A 19,984-nucleotide genomic window follows, 5' to 3' on the forward strand; every position below is an offset into this window, starting at 1 on the left:
ACAGCCTTCATGACTGGGTGATAGAGGTGAGTCTGTAGGAAAGGACGGACTATTGGAGCTGTGTAAGCTTTATCCACTACCCTCCCCTGCTCTCCCCCCCTTATAGGCTCTCGTTACCTTCATGGACAGTCAAAGTAGTATACCATATTATACTATGTTACACAATCTACGTTTTCTGAGATTCTGAGTAACTCTATCGGTTCTAAACTCTCCTTTCTACCAAATCTTTCTCATGGAACTCAGCTCAGTTTTCTAGCTTTTATACTGCTTTAAAAGTGTACATGAAGACAACGCAAATAAAACATTTAATTTGAACTTTCTAAAGTTTAGACAGAAGTTATATTTTGTTTTAGGATATAGGCTTTTATAGCTATAAATTTAGTGTTATTTCCGTTTTCGTAACATGCAAGTTTCGCTTGCTAAGCAAATGCTGAAATTTCTTTAGAAAACGGCTCTTTAACAGACAGTTGCTTTCGCAAAACAACCTAATTTCAAATATACAACACGATAACTCAAATTTAGGCAGATTTCCCACAATAACTGCAAAATCGATCCGAAGGCAAAATCCAAGTTGAACAGCGACTACATGATCTCGCTTCATGTCCGTTTGGAGAGTGAAGCATCAGCCCCCCGGCATTCGGTCTCATATATGGATGAAACGGTAGCCCCGTGTGATGACGACGGGGGAACATATACGGCCTAAACATTGAACGAGCTGGAAACGAGGCGGGGGTAAACGGTGGTATTGAGGGTGATGGTAAGTTTGGTGGTAGTATGTTGGATGAATAGGGGACTATTTTGGTTGACACTGGGGAGAACGCTGAATTTCGAGAATCTTTTGAAGTTTGCTCGGAATCAGGCGTAAGGAAAATGGAAGGGCTCGACGAATCTTCGGGACTGACCGGCGGAGTCGGAAAACGAAGCATACCATTTTCAAGCATTAGCGACTCGGTAGCTCGAACTAAATCATTGTCATATGCTTTCAAAATCATTTCCAATATGGCTGTACCATGTTGAGGAAATATTCTTTGCAAAACATCAATTGACGAGCCATTCCCGCCGCATCTCGCGACGCTTTCGCTCTCCTGATTAGGAGTCGTGTCTAGCCGTCGCAACTTCGGGAAGGTTTCGGTGTCGTCGGAATTCTCCGATGCGTCAAGCCATCTCGTGATGGAATGCTTTTTGTCAAATCCCACGTCCGTTCGGACGTCTTGGGTAAACTCTGGTTCCTTCGACCTTCCGTCATCGTCGTCGTTGTTTGTAGAAACGCTCGGAGCGTCGTTTAAATCTACACAAAATTATAGAGATCAGTGGCAAAGATCACGAGAAACACAGGCAAAGAAAAGATGGTTTGTAAGACAATAAGCTGTCAGTACAAACACATGATTGCAGAGACAGACTATCTGCAAAGCTTTTCTAAAACCATCTTTTCTTTCCCACTTTTCCTTTCGTCCAAACATGCAGGCTATCCCCATTTTTGTATAAGTCGAGGTAATAATAATAATTGGTAGTCGAGGTAATAATAATAATTGGTAGTCGAGGTAATAATAATAATTGGTATCTATTATCCACTCCAATCGAATCATACCGAAACATGTTTCATTGTCTTCTGGGCAATCACGTAGAACTAATGGCCTCGACAGGGCCGGATTAACCTTTCGCGGGGCCCGTGGCATTTTTTCAGTGCGGGGCCCCTCAATCCCGTAAAGCATCAAAGTCTTTACTCACCAGCCACAGAATTTTTGGGGCTCGGGTAAAATTCTCGTTAGGGAAGTAAAATCCGCAAAAAAGATAGCAATTTGTGCTACTGTAGCGAGATAATGCATGACCAGAACATTGGTGTAGAAAATTGAATTTTGGGGGCTATAGCAGTGTTAGGGGGGTTTGGGGGCATCCTCCCCCAAGAAAATTTTGAGTTTTAGAGTGCAGCAAATGCGATTTCCTGCGTTTTGGGGGTGAGATTTCCGCAAAATCGAGTATAATATTGCATAACCTAAACTATAAACAACCTAAGCTATATAACAACCGTTTTCTGAAAGAGGACTATATATTCCAACAACATGCAGTTTAATTTTATTCTTGTAGGTTTTGGGGGACCCTTACAACCTTGGGCTTAGGGCTAATTTCCCCCTTTGACCACCCCTCTGGGTGGCTCTGCCTTTACTTGAAGTTTTAAATTTCTAAATTTTCCCATTACCCTAAAATTTTCTTGGGAGAATCTGGTTGCAAGGGTGCCTATTTGGGCCTCGACTTTTGATTTCTAAGGCTTCGCGTTATTTACTTCGCCCCGATAGCTTAATATAAGCTTTAAAGCATTTTTATTTATTTATGGACCTCGCTTTTTGGAGTCACTTTATTTTATTTTGTGGCCATGAGGCTTTTATTTTTTTTTTTTTTTTTTTTTTTTTTTTTTTTTTTTCATGGCCTTTTTTCCGTCTCCCACGCACCGAAAAAAAATTGAACTGAGTAAAGCGCGGGGCCCCCAAAACCGCGGGGCCCGTGGCATATGCCGCTTCTGCCATATGGTTAATCCGGCCCTGGGCCTCGACCAAACGACGACATGTTTGAGTGGAAAACGAACGAATAAAGTGTATGGCACTGTATGCAGATTGTTGGATTGCATTCATTTAAGCATAAGTGTTGTAGGCGGAACTAACAAAGAGGCGGTGATAAACTGATAATGCATGACAACTGAAGTCGGAAGACATGGAGTTCATCCCTTCAGGCGATGGAAACGCCGACAAAGTTCCTGCTCTTGAAACGAACACGTTTCTGCCACGATTTACCGAAGTCGTGTTTTGACACTAGACTTCTGGTCTGCGAGCATTCATTCTTATTTAAATTAACCATAAAAGTTGTTTTGAATTATGAACTCGTTTCAGCTTGAGAGTTTGCTTCACGGTGACGTTTTTTGAACATTCTTTTGAGCGGGAAAATGAACATGTTTCTTTCTGACAAAGTGTGGTAAAATTTTCCGCTTTTCAAACAAGAATACGTGCTGGACTTTTTTAAACAATCAATTTGTAAACCGTTTGTTTGTTAATGCACTTATTGGTAACATGAGATGGGGAAAAATGAACGAACATTGTCATTTCATTCATTCGTTACACAGGAGCAGGTTATTTTAAAGCACTTCGTGCATAAAACAATAGAATTGTATACAAGTGATGTATAATTCCCCTCGCTTCAGCTCAAAACTACCCTTGTGCCTCATTACGGACAGACATGCCACCATACATTGTTCACGATTACTCTGTGACTATCCGTTTCGCTGATGCAATCATTGACCACTCGCTTAGCTATTATATTGATACGTCAATAATTCCGATACAATAGACTCCATGACTCCAAATGAAAGAAATGCTTATCATAGATCATTAAGTACTTCATTGACCAAAGTGGCGACAAAATTGTGGTAGGCACGTTAAGTGAGCTTCTCAAATGCTTTCAATAAATACAATAATGGAATGAAAATTCAAATCACCATAGCCTTGACTTTCGTATAATATCATTGTAGTTATTGTGCCAAAGACTTTTTTTTAAGCCTCAGCCAGATTTAACAACTTGAATCGTAATATGTCGTATTTTCAACTTAAGCATACAAAATCTTCACACACCACCGTTTAAAGAGACTGTGACAACGTATAGTAAGAATTTTACGCATTGAAAACTCATGGGATGTATTGTTTATATGTATTGCTGTAAAAATCTATCAGTTGAAAAAGTTATAAGAATATTGACAGAACAGCACAACGGCGAGATAACAAGAAATTATAGTTGCATGTATTTTAAAAGTTCTCTTCGGTTATGATTAACTTTCAAAGTTGAATTGTTCAACTTCATGGTGGGCTCCTTTCTGAAATTATAGTTCAGTTGTCCATCTCACATTGGTGGTTGTCCCGAGGTGGCTTTAACACCTGGTTGTTACATCACCAATCAACATGCTAACGTGTAGTTAAAATCAAAGCCGGTACACATATTTACCTTCTACGGAACAACTGTAACCATTCTCTTGACAACTCTCCTCTAACTCTGTTAGCTGACTCAATTCTGTATCTTCTCGTCGCTGAAAGCGAGCTCTGAGGTTCTCCTCCTGTGTTTGCTGTCTTCGCAGAGCAACCTGGGCCGCCATAACTCGCTGTCTTTCGGCGATTAAAGTGCACTGCGCGCAAGTACAATCCCGCCAACGACAGTAACGCTTGTGGCCTTTCAGCCAAGAAACTACACCGTGGTTTCGACATCTTGCACATTTTGGTGCTCTGGGTGGTTTGTGCTCGGAGAGACCGGCCATTGTTATGTACTGAGAATCTTTGTGATTCGAATCCATGAGAAGGTTACTAACTGGATACTGATACAACGTTTAACTAACAACTTGTCAACTGTTTTATGCCAATATATAAAATGCTATTTAAAATGCTAAGTAACCACAAGTTGACGTTTCCCCATTGTCAAAAAATGTGACGCTTTGTGTCATCTTGTTTGTACAAATTGCATGCAATTTGTCGCCGTGATGTGATTGGTCACTGCACATTCCTCAGTCAATAAATGGGACACGACTTCAAGTCAACACACGGCCAACATCCAAATTACAAGATAACAGATTAATATCGTGTGTATACGCGAGAAATGAAACAGGTTTGGGCCGCCATGAGAAAGGCACAGCCGTTTGTTGTAAAAAGGTTTAATAACATTGTAATGTTGATAAACTAATAAGCGTTACGATAAAATCGTCACATTTCAAATAGCAGAAAATGACGGCACGTAGCTCAGACACGAGGGGGTTTCTTGTAAATCCGTACCAATTATAGGCGAGTAATATAGAAGACGTTTTTCACGACCCCCAGGGCCGGTTGTATCAAGCCCGTTTAGCTTGAACAGTAGTTAAGTTCAAAATAGAAATCAAGTCTATCGTTTTATTCAAGAACCAAAGTAAATGTTTTTAAATGTTTATACAAAGATACTGTTTACAACTACATATATCCAGTGCATAATATTCAAGTTGACTCATTCAAGAGAGATGTAAGAGTGTTATTTAATTTTGACTTATCCACGGCGTTTAAGCTAAACGGGCTTGATACAACCGGCCCCAGACCTTTTTCATTAAACCTTCATGACAAGTAACTCAGATAGCTCGCTGCTACCATATTCTTTAACATTTTTGTCTCCCCGTGCATAAAGGATTGAAAGAAAGGATAGTCCCTCTCATTAATCAGGTTATGACGAATCATTTTGCTCATGCACTTTTGGTCTCAATTATATATACCAAAACTGCTTTGACATTTCTGATGAAAATCAACTATATTCATACGTCAAGTGTACATAGTTTTAACACAAATCACGACAGCTTCGAATATATGGATCACAAAGTAAGTATAGTAAATTGACACAGTAAGTCTGCTAACCGGAAATGTTAAAACCCTACTCTACCATGTTTATTTTCCATTCTTTAGACTGGAAACACTTTAAATTTGAAATTCAAAGGCTAAATCCGCTGATGTGTGCTCTTAATCCCGAATATTGACTCAAATCAAGTTAACTGACTATCGCAAAGTAACCTGACAACATTGCAAATCCACCTGAACCAAACAAACTATTAAAAAACAATAAAATTCAGAAATTCTTTCGGCTACATTTCAACGTGCTGTTTGTCAAATGATTGATGGATATATTTTAACGCCTTAATTAAATCTCGCCATTAAAGTAAAGACTAAAGGTGTTTTGTAAAGGTCGCGTGTGCCCGTAAATACTATACGTTACTCTGTAACTAATGCAGAATATCTCATAAATCATTATACATCATCTTGCAAATGCATTGACTCGGCTAGAATTCAACTTTAAGGGCTGAGATTGAAGCTTGCACGATATTATACTAAGTATTATCTATCGCAAGATAGAAAGGAATTGAGTTTGTTCCGTCCAAATTTTAATTTCGATAAATTTTGATGAAGGTTTACCCTCGTTTAACGGGTGGAAAATATAAACACACAAATCCAACTTTCGTTTGAAGGCCAAAGCAAACTAAAAAAGAATTGATTATACTGCAATACTTAGATAGAATATCTTTATAATTATAAAAATTTGCAATAAAATGAAAGAAATTGTGCTGATTTTCACGATAAACAACAAGCTGGCATTTAATGAAGACGCTCTCACGAAAGAATATTGGGAGAGCGATAAAAATCTGTTTTTCTTTTAAATCTTTCCCTTCCGAAATTGTAAATTAAGATAGCGGGTTTAACAGTACATAGTATTATTAAGTCAAATTACAATATTGTTAAGAAGATATATACATTATTTAATACACGCGGCGCACGAATCTTGTTAGTATTTTGATAATGGAAACTTGTTTCTTTATTGTGATGATTGCATGCAATTTCATAGGTGTTTCTACGCGGATTTGGCTTAAAAAATTAGCATGTCTTCGGAATGAAATGGACTTTCATTGTTAGAGTACCCAAACTTGTAGTATTATTGTGTATATTCAGGTTCATGATTCAGTGTCTAAGTGTCTTTTGCTTTTAAAATACTTGAAAGTTTAGTGAACCGACCATTGGAAACGACACGTTCGAGACATCTTGTCTCAGTACTTCATGAAGACACAAACCACGACAGCCTATGGAGGAAACCCTTGTACTTCAACTTGTGAAGTATTTTTTGCGAGTAGTTCAAAGACCAACTACCATGCCTATTGCGTAAAACTACCACTGTTAATATGCAGAATACCTCCTACAGCTGGCAAACATGAAAATGACTGCAACGAACCTCCTTAACATCGTGCTCGACTATCCAGATGTTTCCACTATGACTGGAGCATCTTCCTCCGGCTCTTCGTCAAAGTTCCACTGAAACCGCTTTGTGAGATATTCCTTGAACTTCTGGGACTTACGCTTGAGTTGCGCAGACACCGTCGACTCTCGCACGGTTAAAAAGAATCTCTGTGAGGAAAAAAAATTAATTTCTAAAGTTTTGAGTGATGAAATTTTAGGGTCTTATAGGGTATCTAGCAATTGTTAACTTGTAAGGCTGAACTTGTATTATTTCTGCAAGTTTTATGCGATTTTCTACTTTCGAGAAGGCGAGAAACAAGAGATGACTATGAAAAGTTGTCATCTATAAAAGTCTAAAAGCCTAGCTTCGCTTGTAGCATGCTTACATGGTGACGTCGCTTCAAGCCGTTCTCAAACAATTCCCTCCTTAGCTCTAAACTTGACTTTCGTCTCAGTGGCCTCTCGAAGCTGTCGTAAAAACCCTTACACGTTGCGTAGGCCAAAGTAAAGTTTCAGGCGGCCTGAGTGTTTGTTTACATTCCTAGATTTGTTAACAGAATAGCGGAATGGAAACCTCGTGAATTTTTTTAAAAGTGCAAAAACGCTGTGTTTGTTTTCGTGTATCCAAGAGTCTATCGTCGATTTGTTTAATGTATTAAAACCTTACTTACGCGTATGTAACGCTATTGAGAGCATACGAGGGGAAACATTGTAAACAATGGACGTGTATATTTCCCACAGTCATCACGAGGCGATATGACATAAAGCCACTTCGAAACTACAACGGATGTGATTTATTTTCCATTTTAAATGCCACGGATAACTTACATGCAAGTTGTCAACCAAGAAATTATTTTTCGACACAATGTCGACAAAGAAATCTTGTGGCGTTTCCAATAGTTGATAATGGATGACACCTAAACGAGAGAGATATGGATACATTAGTGTCCCTAACGAGAACTTAATTGAAGCTTTCTTTGTTTCCACTGTCATTTCGTATTATTACGATACGTTTGTTGTATAGAAAAAAACACGGTGGAAGATTAACAAATTTGCGATTGTTTTTCTTCAATAATATATGACATTCTTTTTGACACAGATACGAAATGATATTGTAATTGTCATTATCATATTGTTGACACCTGACAGTTCACACACATGACATTTCAAGCACATTTTATCAATTATGATTTTATGATACTCTTGATCGAAATATTTTAAATGACAAAGGAGGAACTACGCGCAAAATTAAACACGCAATAATATTTTATTTCCTGAACAACAAAAACTAAAGAAACTGAAATGGTAATCTTTCGTGTCAAACGTTTAAATGACATTTGGCATAAATTTTCTCTACTGTAGTCCCTTTGTGAGTAATTAATTTAAAGTGGCTCAAACCCGCAACACCCGAAAATAATTCATCCATATTTCATCTACGAACGCAGTAACAAGTTGCGAGAGCCACGTAATCACAGAGGCGTGGGTTTGATTCCTGCAGGAGGACGAGACAATTTTTCCTGAGGTCCAGTAAGGATCATCTCTTATTGATCCAGTGTTACTACAGGAGGAAGCCTAAACTTAACTAACTTTATTTATACTGGATAGCTCTATCAGTTCTAAACTGTTCTTCCTAGGTCCAGTAAGGATCATCTCTTATTGATCCAGTGTTACTACAGAGGAAGCCTAAACTTAAACTAACTTTATTTATACTGGATAGCTCTATCAGTTCTAAACTGTTCTTCCTAGAGGTCCAGTAAGGATATCTCTTATTGATCCAGTGTTACTACAGGAGGAAGCCTAAACTTAACTAACTTTATTTATACTGGATAGCTCTATCAGTTCTAAACTGTTCTTCCTAGAGGTCCAGTAAGGATCATCTCTTATTGATCCAGTGTTACTACAGGAGGAAGCCTAAACTTAACTAACTTTATTTATACTGGATAGCTCTATCAGTTCTAAACTGTTATTCCTAGAGTCCAGTAAGGATCATCTCTTATTGATCCAGTGTTACTACAGGAGGAAGCCTAAACTTAACTAACTTTATTTATACTGGATAGCTCTATCAGTTCTAAACTGTTCATCCTAGAGGTCCAGTAAGGATCATCTTTTATTGATCCAGTGTTACTACAGAGGAAGCCTAAACTTAACTAACTTTATTTATACTGGATAGCTCTATCAGTTCTAAACTGTTCATCCTAGAGGTCCAGTAAGGATCATCTTTTATTGATCCAGTGTTACTACAGGAGGAAACCTAAACTAAACTAACTTTATTTATACTAGATAGCTCTATCAGTTTCAAACTGTTAAAATTGTATAAAATTGATGCCTTTAATTTGATCTAAACTGTCTTCTAGTTTGAAGCAGTGGCTGGGATGAGCTACAGTTAAAACAATCTACAAACCTATAAAGGCTTCAAATACATCAGGATACTTGTCGACTGCATCAACACATGAACATAGCAGGTGAATAAGGTTCTTCCATTGTTCAAATGCATCATAAACTAAGAAAAAAGCAGAAGAACTTTACTAAATGTGTTTGGTTTAAGGAGGTTGAATAGGGTTAAGAAGAAGCTGTTTTGTCTAATCTTGACATGTCTTTACTAATATGATCATTACAATTAAAGATATGTAATTACCTTGCCCAACCAAAAATGTGATGAAGGCTAACTGTAGTTCACCAAGGATTTCTTTCACTAGAGGGGAATTTGGAGATACTTGATTCATTGAGAATTGTCACATACTGCATTACAGAATTGTTACTCTGCTTCCCAGAGGCCGCTGCACCTGCCTGACTCCCTCCATCCACCAGTAATCTCTCTATTGCTTACATACATAAAAATACCTCTAAGGAGGACCTAGCTAATTATGTCATATTGATAAAGAGCAAACACCAATAAAAATATGTTGAAACAAACCTGAAGAAGTGACCATAATGTCTTCAAGCACTTGACTTTTGTCCATTGACAATTTTGTGATCTCTGCAGGTGATGCACCAGCTGGGAAATGTCTGAAGGGTAGAGGGGTAAACCGCAGTGTGGTATCATATGCTACTGCTCTGGCCTCCCCAGTACCCTGTCCTTCACTTTCACCAGCAAGATGTTCCTGTGTGACCTCTGTGAGGGATGATATTCTCTTGCAAACAGGTTCAACTCTCTTCATGATGGCTTCTGTGACATGACCAGATAAAGAAACCCATTTCTTCAGGCTTTCGTAAGGATACTTTCCCAAGTACTGGTCAAGATTTTCTAGATCTGAAATGAGAATTTTGAATGACATATTTTATGGGCAAGTACTTTCCCTCTATTGTCCATTCCATGTTGGACTGTACACCAAGCCATTTGATCGTCAGTGAGACCATTGTAAAATCACTAGAATGCAGCCTCGCCTCTCCTACCCTACCCTCGCTCCTCTTTCAGGTAAGCACATTCCAACTAAAGTTTTCTTACCAGCCTTCAAATTCTCCATTTCTTCAACAGACATTTCCTGATCCATCATATCCTCTGTCTTTGGATCCCATTTCTTCACAACAACCTCCCTCTGTTTAAAGTACTGAAAGAACCCCGTCCTTGGGGCGGTCTGCCCCCCGCTCCTGCCCACCGACGCATAATATACGAAATGAAATCCTGGCGGGATCATTTTTACACCTTTGAATTTAGCGCCAACATTCCACGAATTGTAATCAATTCCAAACTCCGTTCCAGGCGGAACATCCAAACATACAAGAATTGCTCCTTCTTTGAACAGTTTCTTTGCAATTTCGTTGTCCGTCGCGGCCATGTGGGGAATATTTAAATATGAAACTTTCCGCTAAGTCTTAAAAATGAACTAGATCGTTTAAATAATAAGATTTTTTTCCAAATTTGCGATTAAAATCCACGTTTGGTGGTAAATTGTTCCATCATCTTGTTTACCTCGCTCCCAGGCCTTCTTATTCTCGATAATCTGACCTCTATATACTCAGCTCTGAACTGGACTACGATACACACCAAAGTCATTTAGATTCAGCAATTTGGGGAGGGGGGTGACCTCTGTGGTTGGGCAACCGACCGCAGTCAGAGTACGTCAAACTTGGCTATTATGTGTTGATAATTGTGCTTGAATTTGGGGGGAGTTTTGTGGTCACTCAACAAAATACAAAAGACATATTTCCTGCTTTGATATTCAACCAATATTCAATCAATTTGTAGTACTATACCACTATATTATTACATATAACTTCATTTATATACACACATGTATTTCCACGCAAAATTGTCAAAATGTATGCAGTTTTGTAAGCTTTTGAAATGTCTTTAACTTTAACATATATAGAATAATTTTTTTATCAAAATTTTCATTAAAGCTTGATAAACAAGCTACTATGTTTTTGTTTTATTTACAATAATTCTACGACCATTGATTAATTCATTAACAACAACACAAAATTCACATTAAGTCTCTCATTAGACAGATAACGTTGTTCATTAATGCCAAATGGCTACAATATAATGGCAGAAGGCATTTTCATCAACATAATGTCTCAGTGATAACATTCAGTGTATGCTTTGGAGTTGGTAACATACTTTCCATTTTAATCAATAGTCGCTCAACAGTTATCATTTCACCACCAGTTCCCACTTCAACATTTTCCACTTTTGGGTTACATAGTTTTATATCTTGAAGCTTGCTACAGTTCAACTGGAGACGACTGAGCAAGTCCCGATCATCTTGCGTTGATACAGTAAAATTGATAAAAGAGACAGCCTCGATGTCCTTGCAATGTTGAACAATAGCTTCCACAAAGTCTGTATCAGAGAGTGTTTCTTTCTTTAGAGGTCCATACTCTAGAATCTTTAACTTTGAAACATGCGGTAGCATTCTCGCCATTGTTGAGGGACAAATACGAGGAGAATGGCTCACACCAAGGTAACGAAGCTTTGGCGTGAGTCGTAAGATGCATTCCAAACAATCAGCTGACAGGAGGAAATTCCATCGCATGTCAAAAGTCTCGAGCATGGTGAAACTGTTCTGTGGACGAATTTCTTGGTAAACCAATAGATTCAAGATATGGCGAAAGCCGCACTGATTCATCTTGAAGTAGGTGAGATGCGGTAGGTTTGACAGGAGCGTTGTTAAACCAGTTGTGGTGACATAGTAACAGCCTGTTATATCAAGCTCTCTGAGTTTGGTATCTTCCCATTTCAGCCTAAGTATTGCATCATCACTCAGCTTTGTGAATCGCATGAGGAAGGTCGATAAGGATGGACAGTTTGCGAACACCGGTCTAAGGGATTTTCCTTCAAAATTCTTGCACTCATTAAGACATATTGATTCGAGTTGTCTGCAACTTCTAGAGATCTTCTCTAAAGCCTGGTCATCAATCACGGAACAGTCGTTACAATCCAGGACCCTGAGGTTGTGCATTTTGCTGAAGATTGTTGGGACGAGGCTAACCGACGAATTTGCACCCAAACCGATGAACTTCATATTTGTGAAATGCCTTGGTAGTCGTTTTATGAATTGAAAATCCCCCTGGCAATGTCTCAAATCCATCAACTCCAAGGAGGCTGGGAATTGCTTGCTCTCCCCAGAAAATGCTGGATCACCAGAAATGGAGACGGACTTGATGACAACTCTCTTCAATTTGGTGCATTTACGTGATAAATCCTTGGCTATTTTAGCCGTCAGTTTAACAGAACCGAGATTTAAGGAATGCAACGAAGACGCCAAACGCGTTTGAATCAACATAAGCATTGTCTCTTCGTTCACGTTCTGTGAAAACGCCGTTAAGTCCAAAGCATGCCAAAATGATTTGTCGTAAGCCACCCTTCGCCAACGCTTCGACACTTGTGCCAAGACACCGAGCTCCCGTTTATCGAAATATTGAAATATTTCTAAGATCATAGCATCGGAAAGCTGGGCCTCTCCACAAAATTTAGAATTCTTACGCCATGCTATTGAACTTCGCCTTCCTTTCGGTACCAACATTTGCACCTCTCTTTTTCGCGACATTCTTGCAGAAAACACTAGTCAGTTACGACAAGAAACTTATCCACCGTAAACCATGTTCAGATGAAGCGAAACGACTGCTTTACAAACAGCAAAATGTCCTATGTCCTTCTCTTGTAGCGTCTTGAGTTTTTAGTTTATCCTCGTAAAGGTGATCGCTCGCCCTTGACCTCTGAATTGTTCTAGAACCACGCTGATTGGCTGAATCTCTTCCCCCCATGCCGCTTGGGGAAAAGCTGTTTTTTTAACGCTAAAACACACCGTGCGCATGCCCCTCCCCTTTGCCCGCAATACATGATATGAAAGAAATGTGAATAGAGGTGGTACTACACATGATGTAGGTAGGGTGATACATCCAAGCTCTCTAGGGAGGTGGGGGTAGAACATGTAGGGTGGGGCATCCAAATTTTGGACCCAACGAAAATATAACATTAAAAATGCTGTTATATTTGCTGTTCAAACATATTCTTCTGCAACAAATTGCACGAAATAAAAAGTTAAATTATTTCATATAATATTTAGAATCAGGTTATTGTGTTCCCCATAGCGGAGAGTACGCTCGCTCCACGGTGAGGGGCAGGAAGGGAGAATACCAACCATAGAGAATACTGTATACCATAGAGAATACCAGCCAGTTTTCACTGAGAAATACCAGGGCCAGGGAAAATCCAAGCTAAGAATTAACCAATAACAAGGGAAGGCCAGGCGCAAATTTAGCTGGAATAGGGAATAGTATTTTATAAATGGTGCTTTTGAGGAACATTTTTGCTTTTGTTTGAGCATAGAGAAGCTCAATTTTAATATTATACTATTGTGAAACATATCAGAAGGTGAGAAATCCAGAAAAGTTTTTTTCAGTGGAAATTTGTAAATTTTTTACTTTACAACCGGAAGTGAAAAAGAAGAGAAGAATTCAATATGGAGGACAAAGAGAAAGATTTGGAAATAGTGAATGAAAACGAAGAAACAACGTCAAAATATACGGCATATGTCAATAAATTTAACACGGTTTTTTCAGGAAAGGCCGGTGCTTTTGTAACTGCAATTCTCCTCGGTTCTTTAATATGGACGGCTTTATTGACTGTGACAAAGAGTGAGAATTTACCAGGGGGAAATTTATTTGGTTTGTTTGTGGTTTTCGTGTGTTCGTTGTTGCTAGGCGCACTGCTTTCTCGTCTCCCTTTCATGAAACTGCCGAAACTCTTAGGTATGCTGTTAGCCGGGCTTCTTCTTACGAACATCGAAGCGATTAATGTTGTACAACACATTGATAAAAGTTGGTCAGTTTCATTGCGTAATATAGCATTAGTTGTTATTTTGCTACGCTCTGGCTTGGAGCTCGATCCAGTAGCATTAAAGAAGCTTAAAAGAACTGTAATCGCTCTTGCATTTGGTCCATGCATTATTGAAGCTCTTACAGTTGCTGTTGTAACTAACTTCTTACTGGAGCTGCCCTGGCTATGGGGTTTACAACTTGGGTGGGTACATCAGTTACATATTGTATCAGTAAAAAAACATTTTAATGTTATATGTTGGTTAATCTGTGGTCAGTTTCCTTGGTGAGAACAACCACACTGACCAATGTATACAAACAAGTTGCTGTAGAGAATAAAACCACAGTTTAACTTACAATAACAACTCCACTCCACTTGGAACCATTCAAGTTTTTGTCCACATGCATATCACATTACCCATCATTATCCACCATTACTCTGACCAGTCAGTTGCATAAAAATCAGGGAACATCTTCTGGCAGAGTAAATCTGTTAAAATCTCTGTACTGTGTCAAAATAAACAATTAATTTAACCAGATAATTCTATTGCATGCAGACCCCAATGATATTACTGATATAGTGGAAGACATCATAAAGTTCTGTTGCAGTTGACGTGGATATAAGTCACTCAACCAAGTGCTCTGTTATTACCAGGTTTGTCCTTGGCGCAGTCTCACCTGCCATTGTTGTTCCGCAATTACTCAAACTTCAGGAGCAAGGATTTGGTGTTAACGAGGGGATACCAACCCTCGTTATGGCAGCCTCGTCATGTGATGATGTCCTGGCCATAAGCCTCTTTGCAGTCTTCCTCGGCATTGCTTACTCAACAGGTTAAAACAATGACACTTCCTGATTTCCACAAATGCTTAAATCCTAATTCTCAGAGTCTCTCCACTCATACAGGTGACCTGATATTCAACATTTTCCGAGGCCCTCTTGAGATACTCCTGGGAATCACTCTGGGCTGCTTCTCTGGTTTTCTACTCAGTTTTATCCCAAGTAAACACGAGGTGAGAGTCAAAATTTCCTCCTGGCACCATATCAGTCAACTGATTTAAAAGAGTTTTCAAGATGATAGATTCAAGAGGATAGATTCAAGACGCAAATCAGTGCCCCTTGAAATATCGCAAAAAAATTACCCGTAGTAGTTAATTAAGGAGATCACTGAATAGTAGATTTGGGGCAGCAAACTTCATTCGTTTTCATCCAAGTAATGTTCTCTACCACTAGCCTCGATATCTACACGAGAAGAGATTTACAATGTTGCTGTCTCTGGGGGTTTTGTTGCTTTTTGGTAGCAACTGGATCCAGCTCTCTGGAGCCGGGGCGTTGGCCGTCTTGACCACGGCGTTTGTAGCCGCGCACGGCTGGAAGGAAAATGGAAAGGTCAGTTGCGTCGAGCCATTTCAGAAAGCCCGTCATTTCTCTTGCTCCGATGCTACGAGTTATGGCAATAGATTCCTGTGCTTTTGTGCTTCTGCAGTTCCGTACTTCGTCCTAGATCCTGACTTCCTGTCTTTCCATTTCATAGTTGCCAGTCGTGAAATCAGTTGGGAAACTCTGGATCATATTTGAACCTCTTATGTTTGGTTTGATCGGAGCTGAGGTGAAAATGGAGTACATGACGGCACAATTGATTGGTGAGTTTGATGAATCCCCTTTGGATTTGCAATTCGAGCAAAAACTGATTTCAGCAATTGTTAGTTGTTTTGGTGTCAAAAACAACTTTCCTGTTTAGGTCGAGGGATTGCCACTTTGGTCATTGGTTTAATCCTGCGAGTTTTTGTTACATATCTTGTAACCTTTGGCAATGATTTGAAGTTGAAAGAGAGACTTTTTATCTGCATAGCATGGCTTCCCAAGGCGACGGTCCAGGTATCGTAACTGACCCGTTAAAATTGAGAATATAAAGGCTCTGTTCAAACAATCCAATTTTGTTGGGTCCAATTCACTTCTGATGTATGTTTTATAGTCTGTTGACTTGCAATGTATATGGGCAGCAAATCAACTTAAACCAACGCAGTGCTGCTTTATCAATAACCTGACTTCATTCCATCCATCAGAAGTGAATTGGATCCAACAAAATTGGATCGTGTGAACGAACAAACCTTAAAATGAATAATGGTTTCTCAATATGCCAATATGACGTATTATTTAGGCCGCTATCGGCGCAATTTCCTTGGAAACAGCTCGAGAACAAGGCTTTTCTGGAAAGCCCGAAGAAGACTATGGCAAAAATGTACGTGAAATTTCGTGAATCAAACGTTAAAATACGAACGATTTTGCACGCGAAGCTGGTTGGCAATTTTGTTTTCCTAATTTTTTTTCGCTCTGTATTTTCTTCTTTAATACAGATATTGACGTTAGCTGTGCTGGTCATTTTGTTAACTGCGCCCCTTGGTGCTGTCGGAATAGCTGTAACCGGTCCCAGGCTTTTGCGGAGAGAAGCGAACGTTGTTAATCCTGTGACGTCACAAGAGGAACAGATAGGGCTAACTGAGGACACAGCAGTGTTATGAGTACGGACCATTAGCAGTATATTGGCGTTTAGCTGTGTAAATACAAACTATATTTATATGAAATATATTTATTTTAAAAGATTTGTTGATTTTAGTTCGAAGCTGAAATAAATGGTTGTTTCAATTCATAAAAAGGAAAGAATTCCTTTCGAAAGTGAAGTTATGAACACAATTTAAGAGAATTTTGTACATTTATTTGTATTACTTGAATATTCTGAACATATTTACCATATTTTCACAGTTCAAACTTCGGTGTGCTTCGACGGTTTCTCAACGCGACCGTTCTCTTCAATCACTTCTGGAAAGACAAGCAAAACAATTATTTATTAGGAAGAAATCGTAGTTCATTAAAGGCTGACATTTTAGTTTTCATATGAAAAAAAATAAAACTCGTCAACAAAGGTTTTCCATTGATATTCATTAATCCGACATAATGCGGATACTTACTAAAGCCATGGCTGCTTCTTTGCCCAGACGTCTCAACTTCAAGACCGCCATCTACAATTGTTTTCTTTTTGCAATAAAACAAGGACATCTCTCGTTCAGCGTTTGTAACGAGCGCCTGGTCCTTGAACATCCTCAATTCACTCTTCAAATCTTGATTTTTGTTCTTACATTTTCTCAATTCCTCCTGGCAAACGGCGACCGTTCGCTTCAAAGACTCCAGATGATAATGGGCTATTTCCTCGCTGCTTTGCTTCGCCAACAACTGCTCTCTCAAATAACGACATTCCTGTTCACGAATGTTGTTTGTATCCTGGAGTTTGATCAAATGATCATTGTAGATCTCCTTGATCACTGAAAATAGTTTCTCACCGTAGAACGCCAAAAGCATTGGATTAGTTGCATGACAATTCATCAAATTCTCTTTCTGGATTTCAGGTTTTTCAGCTTTCTTCATCGCCAAAGACTGAGCATTCGTTTCAATCTTTTGGCTCAAAGAGTCTGTGAGCTGCGACAGTTGTTTCAAACGCTTTTCTAGATCACTAAGGCTATCGGAATTGCTGGTACCATTCTGTGCCACAGTCATCATCTCGTTCGTCAAGTTAGTCGTCTTGGAATTTGGACTACCTTCAAAATTTACAGATTTTAGTTTTCCCTTAGTTTCGAGTTCATTGTCTATATCAGTGTGTGCGAAGTTTGTCACTTGATAGTCCTGTATGGTCGCGAGTTGCGTTTCAGAATAAGATCTTCGTCGTCGCTTCAAAATTTTTTGCAGCTTCTCCAACTCTGCACTTGCTTTCGGCTTTTCATCGCGAGGTTTTCTCTTCACGTTCGTTTCATTTCGTCTGACCATTTCCTCGCAACGATGCTTCCATTTTGAACGATCTTCTTGGAGCATTTTGTTTTCCTGCAACAAACTATCATTTCTTGTTTTCAATTCGTTCAGTTTATTTTCGATGTCAGCTCTCAAGTCATCTTCCCGAAACACAGCCACGTCCTCTCTCCTGGCATGGTTTCGTTTGGTTTCTTTTAAAAGTGTTTCCAAACTGGCAGAACGCTTGAGAACTGTTCCTAAATCCTTCTCTGCTTTTTGTATTTTCGATATATTTTCCTTAAATCCACTTGATATTTCCTGAAAATCCCGTTTCATGCGGTTTTGAATTTGTCCGACGGTATCCTTGTTTGATAAATGCTCATAATGTTTCTTAAGATCCTCGGACAGAGATTGCCTTCGTGTTTTCAACATTGCAACGATGGCTTCCGGATTTTCGTCCAGATCAACTTCAAATTTATCATCAAATCCAAGTTCCTTCGCTAGAGCTTTGAACAATGCACATATTTCGTTATGAATATCCTGCATAACCTTGACATACTTTTGTCCTGTTTGTACATGACTATTAATAGTGTTTTGAAGCCGAGCAATCTCTGAGTTCTTGTCTTGTAAATTGCTTCCAAGCTGCTCGATCCGTCGACCAAAATCCACGATTTTTACGTCTTTCTCTTTTGAAAGCAACGCAATACTTCCCTTCAAACTCTCCTCGTTCTGGTGACATTCTCTGATAACAACCTATGGAAATTAGTAGAACATTGTAACTTTATAAAATCATTGTCAAAGTTGGATTGTATATAATAATGCCTGGGTGTTGCTTCGTTTTCTGTAAACTGACTCTATTCTTTTACCTGAAGGCGGTTATGTTCTTTGTGCATATTGACGTTATCCTTTCGTAAAGATTTAATTTCATCGTATTGCTCTTTATTTCTGTCCTTTAATTCTTCGCATTGCCTTTCACATTTACGTACAAGTTGTTTTAAATCCTGTGGTGAAATGGATATCCAATTTGTACTGGAAATTTTCATCAGTTACTTGTAGTTACATGCCCCAGTAGCGGCGATCCCTTATTGATCCAGTATTAATACAAAATGGATTCTTAACTGAACCAACTTTATTTGTCTTAGATAGAAACAAGCTTTAATTTACCTGGATTCTGGGACCGCAACCACAGCGTGGTCTTGGCATCTCCCTATCTTCATCGTTCTTGTCAAGTAAGTGTTCTAAAAAACAATTGTAGAACAATAACATCAGCTTGAACTTTGACGACAAAATCTCAATCGTACAACTGGTGAACAGAGGTTCTATATACCTTTACCTTCGTTAAAATCATCACTTTCACTATCGCTGACCATCATGTATCTTCTCTCATTCCTCGTGTCATCACATCTGACATTTTCACCGCTTCTCCTCATGGCCAGCGGGCTCATAGGGCGATCTGAGCTCGATGGCGTTAACGTTAAACGTCTTGTATCCAACAACATGGAGTCCACCTGGTGTTCGCGAAAGAGAAGTTGTCCCGACGGAGTTAGGAAACGCTTCGTTAAACTTGAGCCATTAGATGCGATGGATTCTAGGAAGGAAGTTGGATATTAGTGAATATGTGACTGTGGTTTTCACCCATCAAAAGACGACGAAGATCGTAGCTCGTGAAAGATACTGCATCATAAACGGAGGTAGGGCAGCCTTTGTGAGTAGTCGCTTGCAGTAGGATGTTAGTTACGGTCCACAAGTTAGGAATTTACTGTCTTTTCTGCGCAATAAACGCTGTAGCTGAAGTTTTTTCCCATGCAAAACGTTCTTTGCGCACGAAGAGGTTCTTTTCCCACACAAAACGTTCTTTTCGCACGCAAGAGTTCTTTTCACACGAAAATGTTCTTCACACATTGCGAAAGGTTCTTTTTCCCACGCTTGATACATTTTTGCAACAATTATCTTAACTACATTTTAGAACGTTTTTGTTACATTTTGGAATGTTCTTTTTCGGTTGATTGTTACTTTGTTTTGTTCTAAAGAATTAATCTGTTTTTAGAGCACAAAGCAAAGCGATCGCGAGGTTTAGCAAAGAAAGAAAGCGTGGAAAAAATATATAGGATTGTATTCACACGCCATGATTTGTTAAACCTCAATATAGTTTTTACATCAAGCAACCGTAGTTTGTGTC

General features: G+C 39.0%; 4 protein-coding genes across 4 annotated transcripts; 1 reads left to right on the forward strand and 3 right to left on the reverse strand.

Annotated features, from left to right (window-relative positions):
* Window positions 1-310: 310 nt before the first annotated feature.
* Window positions 311-4,833, reverse strand: LOC114520089 (doublesex- and mab-3-related transcription factor A2-like). Its single transcript, XM_028540296.1, has 2 exons — window positions 3,985-4,833; window positions 311-1,288 (listed from the first exon to the last, which is right to left on the reverse strand). Exons 1-2 carry the CDS (start codon window positions 4,325-4,327, stop codon window positions 519-521), a joined length of 1,113 nt encoding a protein of 370 aa, XP_028396097.1. The 5' UTR covers window positions 4,328-4,833; the 3' UTR covers window positions 311-518.
* Window positions 4,834-5,092: 259 nt separating this feature from the next.
* LOC114520090 (protein AAR2 homolog) lies at window positions 5,093-10,650 on the reverse strand. Its single transcript, XM_028540297.1, has 7 exons — window positions 10,213-10,650; window positions 9,682-10,017; window positions 9,403-9,459; window positions 9,169-9,267; window positions 7,596-7,684; window positions 6,763-6,935; window positions 5,093-6,613 (listed from the first exon to the last, which is right to left on the reverse strand). Exons 1-6 carry the CDS (start codon window positions 10,541-10,543, stop codon window positions 6,783-6,785), a joined length of 1,065 nt encoding a protein of 354 aa, XP_028396098.1. The 5' UTR covers window positions 10,544-10,650; the 3' UTR covers window positions 5,093-6,613; window positions 6,763-6,782.
* A 340-nt stretch (window positions 10,651-10,990) lies between these two features.
* LOC114520122 (F-box/LRR-repeat protein 2-like) lies at window positions 10,991-12,906 on the reverse strand. The gene has a single exon (XM_028540339.1). The coding sequence runs from the start codon at window positions 12,755-12,757 to the stop codon at window positions 11,273-11,275; it is 1,485 nt and encodes a 494-aa protein (XP_028396140.1). The 5' UTR covers window positions 12,758-12,906; the 3' UTR covers window positions 10,991-11,272.
* A 765-nt stretch (window positions 12,907-13,671) lies between these two features.
* On the forward strand, window positions 13,672-16,578 carry LOC114520121 (sodium/hydrogen exchanger 9B2-like). The gene is made up of 8 exons (XM_028540338.1): window positions 13,672-14,232; window positions 14,683-14,858; window positions 14,932-15,038; window positions 15,259-15,414; window positions 15,560-15,668; window positions 15,767-15,903; window positions 16,187-16,267; window positions 16,383-16,578. The coding sequence occupies exons 1-8, from the start codon at window positions 13,673-13,675 to the stop codon at window positions 16,545-16,547; spliced, it is 1,491 nt and encodes a 496-aa protein (XP_028396139.1). The 5' UTR covers window position 13,672; the 3' UTR covers window positions 16,548-16,578.
* The last annotated feature ends 3,406 nt before the right edge of the window (window positions 16,579-19,984 follow it).

Source organism: Dendronephthya gigantea, unplaced genomic scaffold (genome assembly GCF_004324835.1).
Source record: "Dendronephthya gigantea isolate DGI-Jeju-01 unplaced genomic scaffold, DenGig_1.0 000015F, whole genome shotgun sequence".
Taxonomy (NCBI): Eukaryota; Metazoa; Cnidaria; class Anthozoa; order Malacalcyonacea; family Nephtheidae; genus Dendronephthya; species Dendronephthya gigantea.

Bases quoted from the DNA above. Each gene is read 5' to 3' on its own strand.
- LOC114520089 (XM_028540296.1), bottom strand. From the start codon at position 4,327: ATGGATTCGAATCACAAAGATTCTCAGTACATAACAATGGCCGGTCTC. The intron at 1,289-3,984 runs GTAAATATGTGT...AATTTTGTGTAG, and splicing joins TTACAGTTGTTCCGTAGAAG to ATTTAAACGACGCTCCGAGC.
- LOC114520090 (XM_028540297.1), bottom strand. From the start codon at position 10,543: ATGGCCGCGACGGACAACGAAATTGCAAAGAAACTGTTCAAAGAAGGA. The intron at 9,460-9,681 runs GTTTGTTTCAAC...ATTCCCCTCTAG, and splicing joins CATTATGGTCACTTCTTCAG to TGAAAGAAATCCTTGGTGAA. The intron at 7,685-9,168 runs GTTTGTAGATTG...TCTCTCGTTTAG, and splicing joins TGTATTTGAAGCCTTTATAG to GTGTCATCCATTATCAACTA.
- LOC114520122 (XM_028540339.1), bottom strand. From the start codon at position 12,757: ATGTCGCGAAAAAGAGAGGTGCAAATGTTGGTACCGAAAGGAAGGCGA.
- LOC114520121 (XM_028540338.1), top strand. From the start codon at position 13,673: ATGGAGGACAAAGAGAAAGATTTGGAAATAGTGAATGAAAACGAAGAA. The intron at 14,859-14,931 runs GTTAAAACAATG...CCACTCATACAG, and splicing joins CGGCATTGCTTACTCAACAG to GTGACCTGATATTCAACATT. The intron at 15,039-15,258 runs GTGAGAGTCAAA...CTCTACCACTAG, and splicing joins TTATCCCAAGTAAACACGAG to CCTCGATATCTACACGAGAA.